The sequence below is a fragment of the Geotrypetes seraphini genome, chromosome 5, assembly GCF_902459505.1.
Source record: "Geotrypetes seraphini chromosome 5, aGeoSer1.1, whole genome shotgun sequence".
Classification (NCBI taxonomy): domain Eukaryota; kingdom Metazoa; phylum Chordata; class Amphibia; order Gymnophiona; family Dermophiidae; genus Geotrypetes; species Geotrypetes seraphini.
Window position 1 is genome coordinate 188252759 of NC_047088.1, and position 19402 is coordinate 188272160.

General features: G+C 40.6%; 1 protein-coding gene across 3 annotated transcripts in view; it reads right to left on the bottom strand.

Moving 5' to 3' along the window:
* DNAJC10 (DnaJ heat shock protein family (Hsp40) member C10) overlaps positions 1 to 19402 on the bottom strand; it is a 111328-nt gene that overhangs the window by 49530 nt on the left and 42396 nt on the right. For all 3 annotated transcript variants that reach the window (XM_033946185.1, XM_033946186.1, XM_033946188.1), the window contains exons 8-11: positions 13072 to 13149; positions 8562 to 8605; positions 4364 to 4498; positions 2726 to 2815 (exon numbers count right to left, since the gene is read on the bottom strand). In XM_033946185.1, the coding sequence (XP_033802076.1) occupies positions 2726 to 2815; positions 4364 to 4498; positions 8562 to 8605; positions 13072 to 13149 (347 nt within the window). The remainder of the gene's footprint in view (positions 1 to 2725; positions 2816 to 4363; positions 4499 to 8561; positions 8606 to 13071; positions 13150 to 19402) is intronic.

A 19402-nucleotide genomic window follows, 5' to 3' on the forward strand; every position in this document is an offset into this window, starting at 1 on the left:
GATTCGTCGGATTTGCTCATCATTGAGAGAGTATAAGGCTCAGGCAAAGGCTCTGTCTCTGCGCTTTAAGGCTCGTGGCTATCCTGAATGGATTATTAGAAGAGCGTACCGTAGAGCCCGCTATGCTAACCCTGAATTGCTAAGGGCTCCTGTCATTCGGCCACCTCTAGAGCAACAGGTGTGTGTCATATCATTTTCCAATCAAGCCCACCAGATAGCTAATATTGTGAGGAAACATTGGCATGTTTTGGGACATCATACCATTTTTAAGGAGACCCCGTGTATCGCTTTTGCTCGTTCTAAGAACTTGAAGGACCTTCTGGCTACCAGGAGTCGGGCCCACAGTGGGGGCAGACATCAACCATGTGGACATTGTGACATGTGTCATTCATCTTTGTCAATTTCTACCTGGCAACATCCCCGGACCCAACGCACTTACCACCTCAGAGCGCAAACTTCGTGTGATTCTAAATGGGTAGTTTATGTTATTATCTGCCCGTGTGGTTTGTGCTATGTGGGACGGACCAGCAGAAGTGTCAGGGTCAGACTGCAAGAACATAGAAGCCGGATCCGTACTGGATCTCAGTCTGCCCCTCTGGTACTCCACTGTGCTGACTTTGGTCACTGTTTTACTGACCTATCCTGGTTCGTGCTTGAGCAAGTCCCTTGGGACTTTAGGGGGGATCGACAGGCTCACCTGAATCTCAGGGAACAATATTGGATTTTTCAATTACAATCTGTTCAGCCGAATGGCCTTAACGAAAGTGTGGAATGGAATACCATTGTTTAATAGGGTTTTTGGCTCCCTTTGGATAGTGGATTTTGGATGCAGTGTGTGTTGTGCTTGCGTGTGTGGGGGGGGTGGGGACTCTTTTTGATTGCGGTGCTCTTATTGGTGGGTGTTTCTTTTTCCCTCCCCTTTTCCCTCCCTCTTCTCCTTTCTGTGGTGCTGATTGTGTTGAGTGCTGGCACTGTATGATTGGTTGGTTCGTGTATGATGTCACCTGTGGATCTGTTTTAGCCGGTGTGCTCTCCCTCCCGGGCACCCCGCCCTCCAGCCTTCCTCTCTGCTTGTGTTCTGTTGGAGGCCAGGTTCCTGAAGAAGGGCTCCTCCCGAAACCAGCGCGGTTGAACCTCTCCTCCTGGCGCGGTTTTTCCGTTTGTGTGACAGTTTTGGATAAGTATTGTTTCTTTTGGACATGTTTTTCACTTTTTGGTATGGTTTTTGACTTTGTTTGTGATTTTGCGTGAGTTTTTTGAGGGGGTTTGGCTGGCAGGGTTTGTGTGGGGGTCGCTCAGGTTGCTCGTGTTGAGTTTCATTTACTCACTTTGATTGTTGATTGGTTTGATTTCTGCACACACAGGGCGCTCGATGATGGTGTGCGGGTGGAGGCTTATGGCCTTGGCCCAGAAGTGAAGTGTCGGAGCTGTGCTCCTATCACTGAGGGTTCACACTGAGAGCGCCCTATAACATCATATAATGTGACATGTTCTTTGACATATTACACTATATTTGGTTTGCAAGTTGTGAGCCAAGTTAGGCACTTTGAGCTTCCCCCTCACAGACCTTGATGTGACTTGGTTGCCTTCCTTGTTTTTGTTTTTTCTAGTTTAGGATTTGTTTGGCAAATTAGGAGTGTGTTGTTGTTGACCGATCCATGGCAAGCAGAGGCTTCCCCCATGTCTTAATAACAGATTATGGACTTTTCCTTAAGGAATTTGTCCAAACCTTTCTTAAAACTAGCTATGCTATCCGCTTTTACCATACCCACTTTGAGCTCAGGCCAACCCAAGCGCTGATAGGTACGAGTTTCTCCCTTCCTGCTCTCTCTCCTGGTGTACCAAGCACTATTATCTCTTTCTAACTCCTCTTCACCCCACCCCAAGAGCTATCGCCTCCCCTCAAAACCTTTGAATCTCATAATAGCTACAAATGATAAGTGAGAGAGATAGATAGATAGAGAAGGTAATGGTGCCGAGGCAAATTCGATGGCGGCATCCCTGTCCACAAAGCTTAAGCGAAGGAGTGGCCTAGTGGTTAGTGCCTGAGAACCTGGAAAACTGGGTCTGGTTCCCACTGCAACTCCTTCTGATTCTGGGCAAGTCACTTAACCCTCCATTGTCCCAGGTCTAAAATAAGTACCTGTATGTAAACTGCTTTGATTGTAACACAGAAAGGCAAGGCTGTATATCAAGTTTCATGCCCTTTCCCTTTCTCTCTCCAGTCCCTAGACTGGTATTGCTCCCCAAGCCAACTTCCTTCCCCAGCGGCCCTCTAAACGTTACCTTGCTTGCCCAACAGGAAATTGCAGGCGGCATGCAGCAGAGGGAAGACCCGGGACTGACCAAAAGTAGCCTGTTATGCATGCTGTTGCTACTGGAAAGCAAGGTAATGTTTAGAGGGCCACGGGGGAAGGAGAGAGAGGAAGGAGAGGGAGCAATGCTGGACTAGGGGCTAGAGAGAGAATGAGGAGAAAGCTTTGGGCCAGGTGAAGCACTAGAAGTGAGTTCAGGAGCCAGGCATTTTGGTACCCTGTCTCTGGTGCCCTGGACCAGAACCTCACCTGTTCCAATGGTTGAGCCAGCCCTGCATCATCCAGTCTTGCGGCTGCAGACCCCAGTTATAAAATAACATTGTGCTCCAACAACTGCAATTTCATGATTGGAATGCTAAAATTCTAGAAAAGAAGAAGATGAAGCCAAACAATGAAATCCATCATCTTACCTTTAATGATGCAGCAGAGAGCAGTTCCAAATCTGGAAGATATTTCATTACTTCTAGATAAATTTCTTTTGCTTCTAAGGTGTTAAGAAACTTGAAAAGGAAAGAAAAAGTACATAAATGATAGTATGTTTTTTTTTTTTCTTAATCTGGTAACATTTAACCTTATATGGTATAAACATTGAGGGTTACGTTTTTAAAGGATTTTTTTTAACATATATGCCTTTATAGTAAGTAAAAAGGCCTCTTATAAAAGTTTAATAAATGTAAACTACTTTGACAGTATCACAGAAAGGTAGTACCAACTTTTACTCCATAATATGAAAAGCAAGCACATACTTGTTTGTGATTATATAGCTATAGAAAGAAGAGCGACCAAAAAGATGATAAAGGGGATGGAACTCTTCAGCTTGGAAAAGAGATGGCTGAGGGGAGATATGACTGAAGTCTACAAAATCTTGAGTGGAGCAGAATGGGTACAAGTGGATCGATTTTTCACTCCATCAAAAATGAGAAAGACTAGGGGACGCTTGAAGTTACAGGGAAATACTTTTACAACCAATAGGAGGAAATATTTTTTTCATTCAAAGAATAGTTAAGCTCTGGAACATATTGCCAGAAGTTGAGGTAAGAGCGGATAGCATAGTTGGCTTTAAAAAAAAAAAAGGTTTGGACCATTTCCTGGAGGAAAAGTCCATATTGAGACAGACATGGGGGAAGCCACTATCTGCCCTGAATCGGTAGCATGGAATATTGCTATTCCTTGGGTTTTGGCCAGGCACAAGGGACCTGGATTGGCCACTGTGAAGATGGGCTACTGGGCTGGATGCACCATTGGGCTGACCCATTAAGGCTATTCTTATGTTCTTATGAAGGAAGAATCTGGGTAAAGTTTGGGCAGATTCTTGAAGTATGCACTTAGGTTATAAAATGCACACCTACTTCAGCTGCATATATTTAAACCAGCTGGAGTAAATGTGTGGTTGCATTTAGCCATGATTTTGACATGTATTCTGCTGCTCTTGGTGCCTATAGGCCCTGTTTACAAAGCTGCAGTAGTGATTCCTCTGCGGCTAATGCACCGAAGCCTATAGGATTTGAATGTGCTTCAGTGCATTTGCCATAGGGGAATCCCTACCATGGCTTTGTAAAAGGAGCCCTATATGTCTCTATAAAATAGGCGAAAACACAAACTTAACATCCAATAAACAAATGACTTACTCAGATATGTTATTAATGACTGCTGATGCTTATTCTATGAGAAATTTGTATAAAAATATTGAAGTGAGGTAGTATTTTGCATGACAAATTTTGCACATTATTTTTGATTTTTGGGAAGTTTTTTTTTTTTTTTTTTTCAGATTAATGATGGTTGATTAAGTAAAACAGAGCGCAAAAATTAAATAAACTGAAGAAAATAGAATAATAATAATAATTTGGGACTTGTAGTCTATGAATGATCTGCCTGCACAAAAGCACTTATGCGTACACTTTAAAACGAGCTCATATCTCCCTGAATAGATTGGTAACGTTTACCTTCACCACCATACAAACTAAACAAATCAAACAGGCAGAGGTCAACATATCAGTCCATCCTACTTCAGCCTTACTAGCACAAGATCCGTGTGAGATTACACATACCACAACACTCCCGTTCTCATTCTTTAAGGTGGCACCAGGTGGGAAGAATGCAGTAGTACTTGAGGCGATATCCAAATTATCACACAGGTTGCTTTGGGTTGTACAGTCCATCCAACCAACATTAACGAGACCTTCCTATAACAAACATTAAAAAAAAATTATTATTAAAAAGCACATGACTTTTTAAGCACGTATTAGACCATTTGTTCTGCGGAACAGTCATGCACCAAATTTAAAGCCTCCCTCAAACTCATTTTTGAGACCATTTATAATCATATGCTTTAGTGGTGCACACACACATACACTCATGCTGAAATTCTGTGTTTGTTTGTTTTATAAACAGTATTATTATACTTTTAGGTGTGAATAGTTTAATCCATTCTATCATTGCTAATGGAGTTCTGTTTCTTCTGCTAAACTTGTTTGTATTTGTTAACTGGCTTTATTTGTTGTTCTGCTAGATAGATTAGGTGGTACATCAAAGATGCATAGAAAACATAAATATTAGATTAAAAACTGGAAGGTTGAAGAAGTTATGAAATTCAAGAGAAAATGACATCTTATATTACCTCACTAAAGTAGGTTTTTGATTGTGAGTCAGTTTTTGTTTATTTTCATACACATACAGGGAAGGGGGGGGGCTTTTTTTGTCCTAATTTGATCTTTGAATATTTGGGGGGTAGGGGGGAGGATATTATTAATTCGAATAGGGTAAGGTTATTGGGAAAATCTATGCTTCTGTGTTTTATTGAATAATCATTGGGTGGGTGGGTGGGAGAAAATGGTTGGTTATGTATATTTGTAAGTTGATTGACTTATTATATGCAATATATCTGTGTATTGCACTACTGAAGTTTGGAAAATCAATTATTTAAAAAAAAAATAAAATTGGGGGATGTTTAATATTAGAGACAGGAAACTGAACTAAACTTTCTAGTCAAATTCCACTCTCTTCCTACCCGATTCTGTTCTCTGCCTCTCCCACTCTTCTCAAACACCAGTCTCCCTACACCTACTGGTTTTCAAGCTGCAGTGTTGTTGCTACACTAATCCTCCTCATGCACTTTGTGACTGTTCACTTGGACGTGAGGTGACCTTTAAACTTCGTAAACACTAAAAGGATATAGAAGATAAAAGCGTGAGGCAAATTGGAAACAACCACGACGATCAAACACCTCACTGGCTCGGGTTCAATCACAGGATGGCAAAAGGATCTTCAAAGCTTATAAATGTACATAATAATTATAAATCTGATTGCCTCCTTATACAAGTGTAGCTTATTAGCTTACTGCTGTGTTGCTTACTGTCACTTTTCAAAAATAAAGACTAAACAGCACATACTTTCTTTTTTACTTAACCTTTTAAGTAAATCTAGCATGCCCCGACGGGACCCATTTTGCCCACAAGGGCTTTTTCAAGGGTTCCTAAAGGTGCTCTTTGTCGGCATCCTTACTCGTTTGGGGTTTTAAACTTCCCAATCTCTTAAAAGTTTGAGTGGCCTCATGCTATTCATAATAAACTAAGATACATGGTACTGAAACAAATAAAGAATAGAAATGGCAAGTACCACCGCTCACAGGGATCAGTATCTGCAGGGTATAAAGAAGAGAAGAAAATGATATTTGATTTGGCATGGTGGAGGAGAGGTAGAGAACGACAACTGAGTAGCAGGTTTAGCAAGGAGGTAAAGAGAGGGTGAAGGAAAACTGGAAGGGGCAGTAGAAGCTCAGGAGAAGAAATGGGAAAGGAGAGAATGTGGAAGAAAAAGGGGGGGGGTGACAAAATGGAAGTAAGACAGGGAAGAAAAAAAGCTAGAGACAACAGGAAAATATTGTTGGATTGGAATGAGCAGGGAAAACCCCCCCAGATTCCCTAGACATAGTGGACTGTCGTAAGGGACAATGAGGCAGGAATCCAAGCCAAAAACCCACTTTTTGAGGCTCTTATCATACTAGCTGAATACCCATATTATTATAATTAAAGACACTTGTAGCCATCTATGCGGATAACAATGATACATACTTAATTAAAACAAAACATAACTCCTTAGTAAAATCCTGCTTTTTTAACCTCCACATGCCAACAACATTTTGCCGTCCTTGTTCAATCTGCCATCCTCTCCAGATTAGACTACTATAATTCCATCTATCTAAGTCTAACTAAAAAAAGTCTTCAAAGACTTCAGCTAATTCAGAACACTGTGGCCAAGTTGATCTTCGCAAAAAGCAAATTTGATCATGTTTCCCCACTTCTGTCCAAACTTCACTGGCTTCCAGTAATTTCCAGGGTTCATTTTAAATGTGCCTGCCTAGCTTTTAAGATCCTACACGGCATCCTCCCTCCCCTAATTCCAGTATCTTGGAACTCCTCGAGTTCTGATACCACCAGGTCCACCCGAAAACTTAAACTATCCTTCCCCTCGCTAAAAGGTATCCTCTATGCAGGAAAATTGGGGAAATCTCTCTTCTTCAGAATCACAGGGCTTTGGAATAATCTTACTGCCCCACTACAGAATCTGGGCTCCTTCCAACTATTCCGAAAGCACCTGAAAACTAGGCTATTCACAAAAATGTAATGCTCTCTTCCCCCTATACCCAATCTCCAACCCCATTATGCTGTTCCTTCCTATATTAAGCTCTTGTAAACCTTGCCAAGCTCTATAATTATGGAGAGGATGCGGTATATAAACTTAAGGTTTAGTTTAGTTATTATCCATATAGCTACGTTTATGTTTATTGGATGTGTCTATACTGTTACTACTGACTGGGGAGCTATTTGCAAACTTATATCCTCACAAAGACAAAGAGCATATCACTACATAGAAATTAAACATATAGCTGTCAATGTTCCAACGAGTTCTACAAGTTACTTAAATTTATACATTTAGTATAATATAACATCTACAGTTGCAGTTGCTATTGATATTGTGATTCTATAGAGTGGATGTTCATTTAAGAGTCTTTCTCCTTAAGAACCTACTACCAAGGACTTCTTGAAAATCCAGGTTTTCACACCTTTGCGAAATTGTGTATATACAGAAATGTGATTATAATTTAGGCCTGCAAAAGGCTACTGCCTTTGCTGTCATCATAGAGCACATAAATAAGAGATGGCAAAAAAACAAAAACCCACAACTAGTCTTTAGAACAAAATACCGTATTTTTCGCTCCATAAGACGTACCCAAGATTTAGAGGAGGAAAACAAGAAAAAAAGCATTCTAAACCAAATTCTCCCTGCCAGGCTCTGCACCTAACACCACATTCCTTGCCAGGCTCTGCACCCTGTCCCCCTCCCTGCCAGGCTCTGTCCCCTGTCCCCGCTCTGGTGGTCTAGTGGTAGGACGGGACAGGGCAGGCCTAGTGGCAATCAGGCAGGCCTAGTGACAGGCAGGCAGGCCTAGTGGCAGGACAGGCATGCAGGGCCCCCCAACCCGAGGCAGGCAGGCAGGGTCCCCCCTTACTTTACCTCCTCCGGCAGTCCATGCCACTCTGTGAATGGCTGTCTCAGTTCTTGCGAGAACTGGGGCAGCCATTCACAGAGCGGCGTGGGACAAGGCAGGAAATGAAAAACTCGCACCTGCCTGCTTGCCGCTCTGCTCAGGGGGAGAAAGCAGGAGAGAAGGGCAGGAGGCTGAAAGCTCCTGCCCTACTGACTGGACCACCATTTTTAGGAGCGGCAAGGCTCTGACTCTGCCTGCCACTAAGGACAAAGCTGGAGAGAAGGGCAGGAGGCTGAAAGCTCCTGCCCTACAGCACTGGACCGCCAGACTGCCAAAGAAATTAAGGTAGGGTAGGGGGGTTAGTTAGTATTCGCTCTATAAGACGTATCCTTATTTCCACCCACTTTTGGGGGGGAAGTGCATCTTATAAAAATATGGTAACCACCAGTGATTTTAATTAGTCAATGGCAATGTCCCAAAAAGACTTTTTTTTTTTTTAAACCAAAGAGAAACTCCCCCCCCCAAAAAAAAACAAAACCCAACCAACCAAACCCCCACAAGGAATTAAGGTACTTCCAAAACACTGCTAAATTTTGCTCCAGGAATGATGAAATGAGATTGGCTTCGATAACTGCCCTCCACAGAACTTCAGAAAAACTTGATGGAGAATTTCTCTCTTTCTGTAGCTTCTTTCTGAGCTGCTACAGGAAGCCATACCCTTGACTACATTTCTGTGCTATAAATGCATCACTGCTTACCAGCATGCCAGCCAGCTTAAGGCGTGTCTGTGGGGTCAGGCAATCTGAAACAGAGATGATATTCAGATGAGAGATGAATCAAAACAGTCCAAAATTTTAGTTATTTCATACCAACTATTAAGGGAGTTATCTGTCCTCCAGGATACTAAATGCTTGTAAGGTTTGTAATAACAATGAAGGAGAAATGTGGTCTTACCTGCTAATTAAGGTAAATTTCTTGTCTACTACTCCACTTTTACATGCTGAATGAGTGATATGGTACTTTCCTACCTACATATTGACTTTCTTTTCCCACCGTGTCGAATCTCTTTCTTAAGACTATAAACAAACTGATTAGAATTGTCCAATACAGAATTTGTGGTATAACAAATACAAATAAATCCAAATAATGTAAACTCTCCTTTAGTCGTCTGTTGACGGAAGCAACTATAGTCATTATTGGTCGTTTTGTGAAGAGCTAGCTGAACTGCCATTGATTTGAGAGTGCTGATGGATCACAATTCCTTAGCCCAAGAACTCCTTGCACTAAATTAATAAAACAGTTAGAAACTCAGTTGAACAGGCTGACCTTTGACAAATTTCCACTGGCTCACTCCTAGAAGCAGACTGAACTGAAAATACCACTCCATAATGATTCATGTTTGCTATGTCCAGAGAAAAAGATGGTAGCAATTGTGAAAAAGCAACTACTAGAGAGGTGTAGAGAGCTCTGTAACAACATTATGTGAACCAAGCTCTCTCAAATACACTTCCCCCTCCGTACTCGCGGGGGTTTGGGGCAGAGCCGACATGCGAATATTAAAAAACAGTGACTAATATTTGGGCCTGTTCTGCCCCTAACCCCCACTTCTCCTGGCTATTTTAAGCCCTGTAAGCCCCCCTTAAGCCTTGGTGGTCTAGCGGGTTTTGGGGACAGGAGCGGTCTTCCTATGCTCCTGCCCCGTGCAGATCGCACACAGGAAATGGCTGCCTTGAGCCATTTCCTGTGAGCGATCTGCACAGGGCAGGAGCGTGGGTAGATTGCTCCTGCCCCGAAACTCGCCAGACCACCAAGGCTTAAAGGGGGGCTTACAGGGCTTAAAATAGTCTGAAAAATGAAAATGTATTTTTTTATTTAAAACCGCGAATAAGCCAATCCGTAGATACGGAATTCGCGAATACGGAGGGGGAAGTGTACAACTATAGACACTGCCATTGCCCTTATTACCTCCAATTAGCCACATGTCTGAAGTTCCAAAGAGGGACCACAAGAACAGTAAGCAAAGTATTAAAAATCTGTAAATAACGGACTCCATTACAGTTTGGAGTCTGAAGTAATAATCGATTCTGTAAGCGAAAAGAAATGCCTAGAAAATGGTACCCTTTTCAGAAGTTGGTCCATAAAATATTTGATAAACATGCCAATTTGAAAAAGATGCACTCATGAATGGGAAGCCAATGAAAATGAACTAATACTGAGGAAAAATGCTCACATTTTTTCATTCTAAATATTAATTGAGCAGACGTGTTCTGGATTAATTATATCATACTGAGCAATTTGAACGATAGATTACGTTAATGCACTTTATTTGGGTCTAACCCCCTGCTCCCCTTTTACAAAACCATAGCGCAGTTTTTAGCGCCGGCCACGGTGGTAACAGCTCCAACGCTCATAGAATTCCTATGAGCATCTGAGCTGTTACCGCCGTGGCAGGCGTTAAAAACTGTGCTACGGTTTTGTAAAAGGGGAGGGTGAGTTAATATTAACATTTGAACTAGTACAGCAAAAGCAGATTGATCAAAATATGCCTTTATCAGTTGTAACTGGTTTAATTGGAAGAAAGGTTTTTTGCCAGAGGGCATTCACTTGAGCTTGTAAGGTCGCAGATGAACCTAGGATAACATCCAGCACTCTAGACTTATATTCAACTGGAAGAGACTTCCCCGAAGGGAGAAGAATAGTGTTGGGAATTGAAATGCCAGGGTTTCTAAATCATAAAATTTTGGTTTTACTGGTTTTACTGGTTTATCTGGTTTATCTAGAACACAGCGTTGAATTCTATCAATGCAGTCAGATAACCTATTTGTGGTAATTCCTAAATCATATACAGGAAAAAACATTAAAATATCATCTGCATAAGAGAGCAATAGCTCTCCTGAACATAGACTAATAGTACCTAGGCTAGTCATGAAAAAATTAAAAAACAGAGGAGAGGGAGCCATGGGAAACACCACAACAAAAATCTCTAAAATGAGAAACATAATTGTTCTTTTTAACACAGTAACTCCAGTTTGATAGAAAATCTATGAACCAATTTAACAATCCCGACTTCACTTAATCTCTCCATCAACAAGGCATGATTGACCACATCAAAAACAGCCGATATGTCAAAGTGTAACGGAGCCATTTATTTACCTAGGTATGTCTTAATATGAGAAAACAAAACAAGAGTCTTGGTATGAATCGCTGCTCTCTGTTGCTGACTGCTAGAGACAAGGAAAGCTTTTAAAGTGGGAGAGGGGAGCAAGAGAGACAAGGGGCAATGTCTGGGTGCTAGCTGAAGAGGGGGGGAAGAAGGTAAATATACTGGGTTGTGTATGAATGGGGGCAAAGAAAGTAAAAATGCAGGACCACATGTGAGGGGGTGCCTTGACAATTTTAGTGCCATGAGACAAAAAAGGTTGAAAATCTCTGCCCCGAATGATAGAGACTCAATTGGGTCAGATAATTACCCAGATTATTGGTTATATGCTCTCTCTCTTGTCTAGATGATGATTTGTGATTTTAAAAATTTATAGTCCGTTAGACTGCAGATCAGACTGGTTTAGGCCAGTGTGCTTACTATGTTGCTAACTAAGGACATAGGCACAAAAGTATATTGTGTAAGGTTCCAGGTTTCATGAGCACACAAAGAACAATGAACAAAGGCCAATTCTGTGTTTCAAACACAACAAGGTGTCCTTGGCAAAGTTCATAATGCAGCGTATTAGAAATCTATGACAGGATAATTAAGCAGTATTCTCATCAGGCATTGCGGATCAAACAAAATCTGTTCTAGACACAGAAATTTGTTACAATCTTTAATAATGAATTACCAAACACATACTAAGTACATATCTAATCTAGACTTTCAACAGTTTTTACCTCTACAGACCCCACATAATATATAAAAATATAAGCAAAACCGCAGTGAATAAGATAAAAGTCCACAATCAATAGTTTGTTGTCTTTGAAAGTATCTATCATAAATATCCATCAAAATAACTTTATATTTTCTTCTGAAACATGATGTGGAAATCAGTATCAATTGATGATCATAATAGCCTTCGTTTTCAGCCTTGCTCTACACCCGATGGTGTTTCGCTACAAGTGTCTTCAGGAGACAAGACTTCAATGCGGTAATCTGCGAGGCTACATTCTTGAAAACAGTATATTGCTCATAAATATTTATCAAACTGGAAAACTTATATTTAACCTCAAATGTAATACAAATATACCTGTTACATCTACTTAATGACAACCAACATGGAAGGGAAACCTCTCCATGGCTGAACCAGAGTATAAGCAAATCTGAATATTTCACACATAGCGGACGCCATGTTTTACATAAAATGTTAAGGGATAAAAACCTCTATTTACACCAATTAAGAAGCATTCTCCATTAGTCATCTGATGCCACTCAATCTCACAGTTTAGGTCATTAGGCTCCACCGTATTCCACTGATAAACGAGCCTTTGTTCTTTTCTTAGAAGTGTCGCGGATATATACCCTCCCCTAGGCAAAGTTACATTTAACAACACTACAAATCTTAAAGCATCTACAGGTATTGCACGATTCTGCTCGCATCAGTGGGACACTAAAAGCACCTTCTCTCTATCTCTGCCTCCTGAGATTGCAGGTGTGCCACGGTACACTGGGGAGGAGGAGGAGAGGCACCGGCACCAGCTGACTGCCTACAGGACGCGCCTCTCAGCACGAGAGGCACGTCCTGTAGGCAATCAGTGGGCACCAGCACCTATCCTTCTCTCTGGCCCCTTCCTGTCTGGCACCCCCCCCGGCATCTCAGGGCATGCCTGGAGGGCTTCACACACACGCAGACAACGACATGATGTCACGCATGCATGTGATGTCGTCATGGCAATATCCGCACACTTCCAGGTGCCTCGAGCCATGACCACTACCTTCAGTGTGCCACAGCTCGAGAAAGTTTGTGGGACACTGTACTAGGGAAATGTGCTAATCCAGCAATTCTGATTTAATTGCCAAATTTAGAAGCCAGAATTCACACATCTGATTTAGCTCAAGAGATATAGAGGGCTGAACTCGGTGGAGCTCTGATTTTCCTTCAACTTAGCCAACTCTATAATATAAGTTTTGAAATCAAGTTTATTAGGATTTTATATATTTGATTTGAAGCAAAGGCCACCATAAAAAAAAAGTTAGCACATATTACTAGGAAAACATTCAGTGAGAAATATTAACACTAAACTAGATTTCTGGAGCACCAGAATGTTGTGCAAATAACTTACCTCCAGTCTCAGCGCAGAATGTGATTAGCCAGCCAACGCCAGAGGAAAAGGACGATTCAATAGCCTTAACGTAATTTCCTTAAAATAAATGTTCATATAAAGTTAAAATTACTAACCAGTTAAAATTTCAATTACCAGATTATGAAGCTGAACAGGTATGCAGATTCACAAATTGATAACTTTTTCTGATGACACGCGTTACCATAATTCAGTTTACCTTAGAGAAAGGAACAATAGCATGAAAATTCCTATTTTGTGAAAAGTCTCAAATAAAGTAAAGAAATGCATAACACAACAGCAAGGAAAGAAACCTGACAAGTTGAATTGGACATGAGAAACTGGTTCAAAGGCTTCAACAATATGCTCTCGCTGCTAGATGAAGTTCGGTTTGAATTGTAAATTGTCCAATCTTCACATTGTAGAGAAAATGGCCCTAATATGAAGGTATTATATTAACCCTTTTCCACAATACCTTCCTGACCAAAATACCTTACTGGAGAAACTGCACACACACACTTAGAAAACAGAGTATATGCATAAAGGGTGAAAAGGCTTCCGACTTGTACAATACAAATCTAATCTAATATTTGTGAGTCGTACAAACATAAACAGGCTCTAGGCGACTTGAAGAAGGAAAAGGGTAGAAAGGGCGGAGAGGGGAACTAAGGGAGAGAGGCGGGGAGGAGGAGAAGAAAAATCTAACCCTACTAAGCAAAAGATCAGGTGCATAAGGCGATCTTGTATATTTAGGGCCTCTTCTATTAAACTGCGCTAGCATTTTCTAGCGCAGGGAGCCGCGCTGAATGGCCGCGCTGCTCCCGACGCTCATAGAGTTCCTATGAGCGTCGGGAGCAGCGCAGCCATTCAGTGCGGCTCTCTGTGCTAAAAACTGCTAGCGCAGTTTAATAGACAAGGGAGTTAATTGTCAATTGTGGGTATATCTAAAAAAAAAAACGTGAGAAAATTAAGAATAGTGCAAAAATCGGCCGTCCGCTTAATATTCAGACTAAAGAAAAGCGATCATATTAGTCCCTTCTACAAACTGCTACACTGGTTGCCAATAGAGGCACAAATTTTATTCAAGTTCTCTTGCTTCTGCTATAAACTGGTGTGGGGAATGGCCCCCACCTATTTCTTACCTCACTTCGAACTATACACTCCCACAAGGACAACCAGAAATTGCAACCTCTTTGCCTATCCGAAGATCACTGATTGCAAATACAGGACCTTTCTGGACAAAAATTTTAAGTTCAAGCTGGCAGACAGCAAACCTAGCTAGGCAATTTCATCGATAGAGCCAGGTCGACCTACGGTGCTTTTCGGAAAGAAATTAAGACCGCTCTGTTCAATAGATTTATTTCCTAGTCAGAAAACTCCCCCCCCCATTTTTAAAAAACTATTACTCAACATGTTGACACTGCGTATTCTCACTAATTGTATTCTGTATTCACTGACTGTTCAGTGACTTCTTCACCATTTGTATTCTGAAATTCGCTGGCTATCCAGCCCCCTTCACTGTAACATGTTAATATTATATTGTAACATATTAATATTATATTTCGTACTAATTTGTACTCTGTAATCACTGACTGCTCAGTGACATCTTCCCTATTTGTACGCTGTAATTCGCTGATTGCACAGCTCTCTTCACTGTGAACCGCCTAGAAGTCGCAAGATTATGGCGGTATAGAAAAAATAAAGTTATTATTATTATTATTACTTATGTGCCTATTACGGAACTTCATCTAACTTAAAACTTAGGTGCTTGTAATGTAGGCTAGGGTTTTAAAAGCCTACATTATAGGCACCTAGTAACGCCTAAGTCCTTCTCCACCCCTAAACATGCCTATTTTGGAGTTAGGCGTCCATCATTTGCAGAATTGCACCTAAGAAGATAGGCGGCTATCAACCAATTAATTATTTTTTTCAATTATGAGCTTGTTAAAGCTCATAATTGAAGCCAATTTACTAATTAAGTTAGGCGCCTATTTATTTAGGCACCTCTTATAGAATTTATCCCTTAGTGATTGGTTCAATAGCCACTCTGTGCCAGCAGCAAGAGCTATTGTAGAGAAGCTAAATTGGTTGTAGAAACCTGCTCTGCACATCCACCTCAAGAACTTCCTATGAAAAATAATATTTTTGCCATTTACCTGCCATCCAATGTGATATTCTTACTACAGCCTTGAGACCAAGGAATTTTAAATTCCATGAAGACCCAAATATAAAGACATTTTTCCAAATTGTATGCTTGATGCAATTAACAGAGGCATAAGAATTCAAGACTTTCTCAAGGAGGTCAGTCTTAAGGATACCATTTATGCATTTGCCAATGCCTGGAAATCTACAGACTTACTAGCTGAATTCCACCTGTTTTCTTATACCGAACAAAGTACAGCATTTTCAGATTGGGACCAAGTAGAATCTACTCATAAAAGAATTATACGGGCTGAATTGCATGCAGCAACTTTAGCGGAGTACTGCAGAGTTAAACGCATTCCTAGAGGTTTACGGATGCGAACTGAACCTCGACTATTTTTGGACAGTAATTTTTTACAAAAATGGAATGCCATCTTGAATAAGTGCTCGTATGATCTCATGCTTCTTATCATTGAAACCACTAAAGTGGAAATCGACCAATACAAAATAGATTTACAATCTTACACTGACTACCTTAGAAACGCAGTACAAGCAGATGTATATGATATTCAGTTTCAGGCTTTAACCAAGAAACTTGATGAATTCAGAGCGGATTTGAAAAGTTCAAAAATTAAGAAATTGCGACGTGATGAACTTGATTATCAGAGAGGTTTCGTGTACAATTGGATGGACAAGTCACGCCGAAGCCCTATGAAGTGACAAACGTTTGCGCAAACATCAAGTGACACCTCTGAAGAAGATTCTCATCAAACATCCAGAAATGTATCCTTAGCTACTGGTACTACAGGCACTACTGTAGCAATACAAAAGAAACCTTTTTTATCCACCAATATAAAGGGAGTCAATCAAAGATTGACAAGACAAAAAAACCCCAGACAATAGTCACTCAATCCAGTGTATTTAATTTATCTAGCAAAGTCCTTACCAACACTGAACTAGACCTTTTGAACAAAGGGTTAGCGTATGTTCCAGTTGTTAAGTATAATCCTTTAGAGACCCGGATATGATTATTTAAATTCATGCAGAAATTAAAATTAAAACATTTTTTCATCATGCGACAAGAAATATCTGCTATTAAAAATGATGAAGAATACCAGCAAGAATCATCAGACATTAATGAAGAGGTCCAGTATTTAACATCTAAAAGACTTTGATCTAAATGGTGCCCTCCGGGCCCAGTAGATCCTCACATCAAAGTATTTGAACAGTTGGTTGAAAGAGATATTGCAGCCTTGGAGATGCAACATTCTTTTACAAAGGACAATTTGACTATTGAACAAAGAACTGCTTTGCGAGACTTGACATCAGACACCAGCATAGTGATTCGCCCTGCAGATAAAGGTGGCGGGGTAGTGGTCATGGACACTGTTTCCTATGAACAGGAAGCTTGGAGACAGTTATCTGATTCAACATATTACCAGCCTATCGATTATGATCCCACAAATGAGTTGCAGGATGGCATTTCATGCATATTGGTACAAGCTTTAGAGGGTGGGATTATCATCACGGAAGGTGAATATAAATTCTTAAGATGCCCATGCCCTACTACACCGGTCATCTATTTTGTGCCAAAAATTCATAAATCATATGTTGAACCTCCCGGGCGTCCTATTGTGGCTGGCATAGGCTCTATTCTGGAACCTTTATCAGAATTTTTGGATTTACAATTAAAAAATCAGGTTCCTTTAAGCATTTCATATGTGAAAGATACAGGGTCCATGATTAATTTTTTTGAACACTTATCAGCACATTCCAGGTCATGCTATTCTAGTGACTCTTGACATTACTGCGCTATATACAAATATCCCGCAGGAAGCAGCTATATTGATCATTCAAAAGCATTTGGAACAAATGGAATTATCCTTTAAACGAATTGACTTTTTGGTCACCATCGCTCGAATTGCCCTTAGTAAAAACTATTTTGAATTTGACCATCGTTTCTTTTTACAAGTCCGAGGCACTGCTATGGGAGCAAAGATGGCACCTACAGTGGCATGCCTATATGTGTCAGCATTTGAGGAGAAACATCTCTACTCCTCAGTTCATTTTGCAAAATTACTTTTGTGGAAACGGTATATAGATGATGTTTTTGCAGTGTGGGTGGGCACAACAACAGAACTAGACACATTTTTGGTGTGGCTTAACCAAGAAGATCTTAATCTGCAATTCACATCTCAATCCAATACTCAGTCTTTGCCCTTTTTAGATATAAGCATTTCTATAAGTAATGGCAAATTTAACACCACTATCCATAGAAAACTCACAGACCGCAACAATCTTCTGCGATATGAAAGTTACCATCCCAGACATCTTCGAAACAACATACCTATGAGCCAATTTTTAAGATTACGTAGGTTGTGCTCTTTCAGAAGTGATTTTGTAGATAAAGCCGAACAAATGAAGGAACATTTTAGGGAAAGGGATTACCCAGCTCCTATCATCAAAAGGGCTTATAAACAAGCGCTTTGGTCTAATAGAGAGGATTTGTTGTTACCAAGTAAAAAGCATAACGATACAGATGTAGTATGTGTTCTTCCATACTCTCAACATGCTTTTCAAATTAAACAAATCATCAACCAACATTGGAACATCTTACAATATCATAAAATCTTTGCAAATTCCCCTAAATTTGCTTAATCACGGAGGTGAACAGCACCTCACCAAAGCACCAAAGCATTCTGAGACATCAAACCCTAGACCAATGGGAGTTCATTCACCATGCTCTATGTGTACTATGTGCCAATATAGTGTCATGTTAGAGGATATGAAAGTTCCAGAATGGGTAAAGAAACATAAAGTTTTGAAAGCAACTAACTGCAACACCAAAGGAGTAGTGTACATCATTCAGTGTCCCTGTCAGTTGCTTTATGTAGGACACACCATCAGAAGTATACGAGTCAGAATAGGGGAACATCTTAGTAGGATAGGGAAGGAGGTTTTGGAAGCCCCGCTTACTCATCATTGGCTTACAGCTAAACATCCAATTTCTTCTTTGCGTTTTTCCATTTTGGACGTGCCCACACTCCCGAGGGGAGGGGACCTTAAAGCTAGATTATATGCATTAGAGCAAAGGTGGATTTATAATTTAGGAACTTTGTCCCCCCAGGGGTTGAATAGTGAGATAGAGTGGAGGGCTTTCTTGTAGATTGCTTTCGAACTATAGGGCATACAATCAGTAATTTTTAGTCTCATGTTTTGCTGTATTCAGATCTCCACTTTGATAATCGGGTTGGCTTGGTACAAATCTTGCCGATTTTTATTGTTTATGCTATTGGGTAGTCAGTGGGTGTCTATAGTGGTATTTTATTCACGTTTGAATGAATGAAGGTTGCATGTTTATTTGGTGTCATGGGACACTGTGACGTATGAGTGAGTAGAGGGGCGTTTTTTACGTCCTCACGTGCTGACGTGGGTTTACACCGGTATGAGATATCCTTTAAATAGTTCATCTGTAGTTCAATTCACTGTTTGAACCATTAGAAGCAACAAGGTCTGAATGGCAACTTTAAACTGTACTTAATATATAGTGGTGAGTGCCTTCCTTTAGATGGACTTTATCCCAAGGTGATGCTGTAAATCACCCTTAATGCCTTGTAACAAAGAAGTAACAATCAATTTACTGGCCCTCAGAGATGCCACCTGGGGATCAAACAATCATATCCCCCGGCTTTACGCACCTAATCGTCATCGGGTCAGTGCAGAGTGTGAGACTGGTATATCATTTTTTTCTTTTTCTTTTGTTTTTCATATATGTGATGAACTCTTATACTGATTTAAAACAATAAATATTTCTAATGAGTTTGAAATGAATACTTAGCTTAACCGGGATGGTAAATGGCGGTTGACAAGGGATAAACAAGCCAACATGTTTCACCCATAGAGGGGGTTTCCTCAGGGCTACTATCCCTTTTTGTGCTAGTTATACACGACTTGGCCACCCGATCTAAGTTCTCAAGATGCATCTTAGATCGGGTGGCCAAGTCGTGTATAACTAGCACAAAAAGGGATAGTAGCCCAGAGGAAACCCCCTCTACGGGTGAAACATGTTGGCTTGTTTATCCCTTGTCAACCGCCATTTACCATCCCGGTTAAGCTAAGTATTCATTTCAAACTCATTAGAAATATTTATTGTTTTAAATCAGTATAAGAGTTCATCACATATATAAAAAAC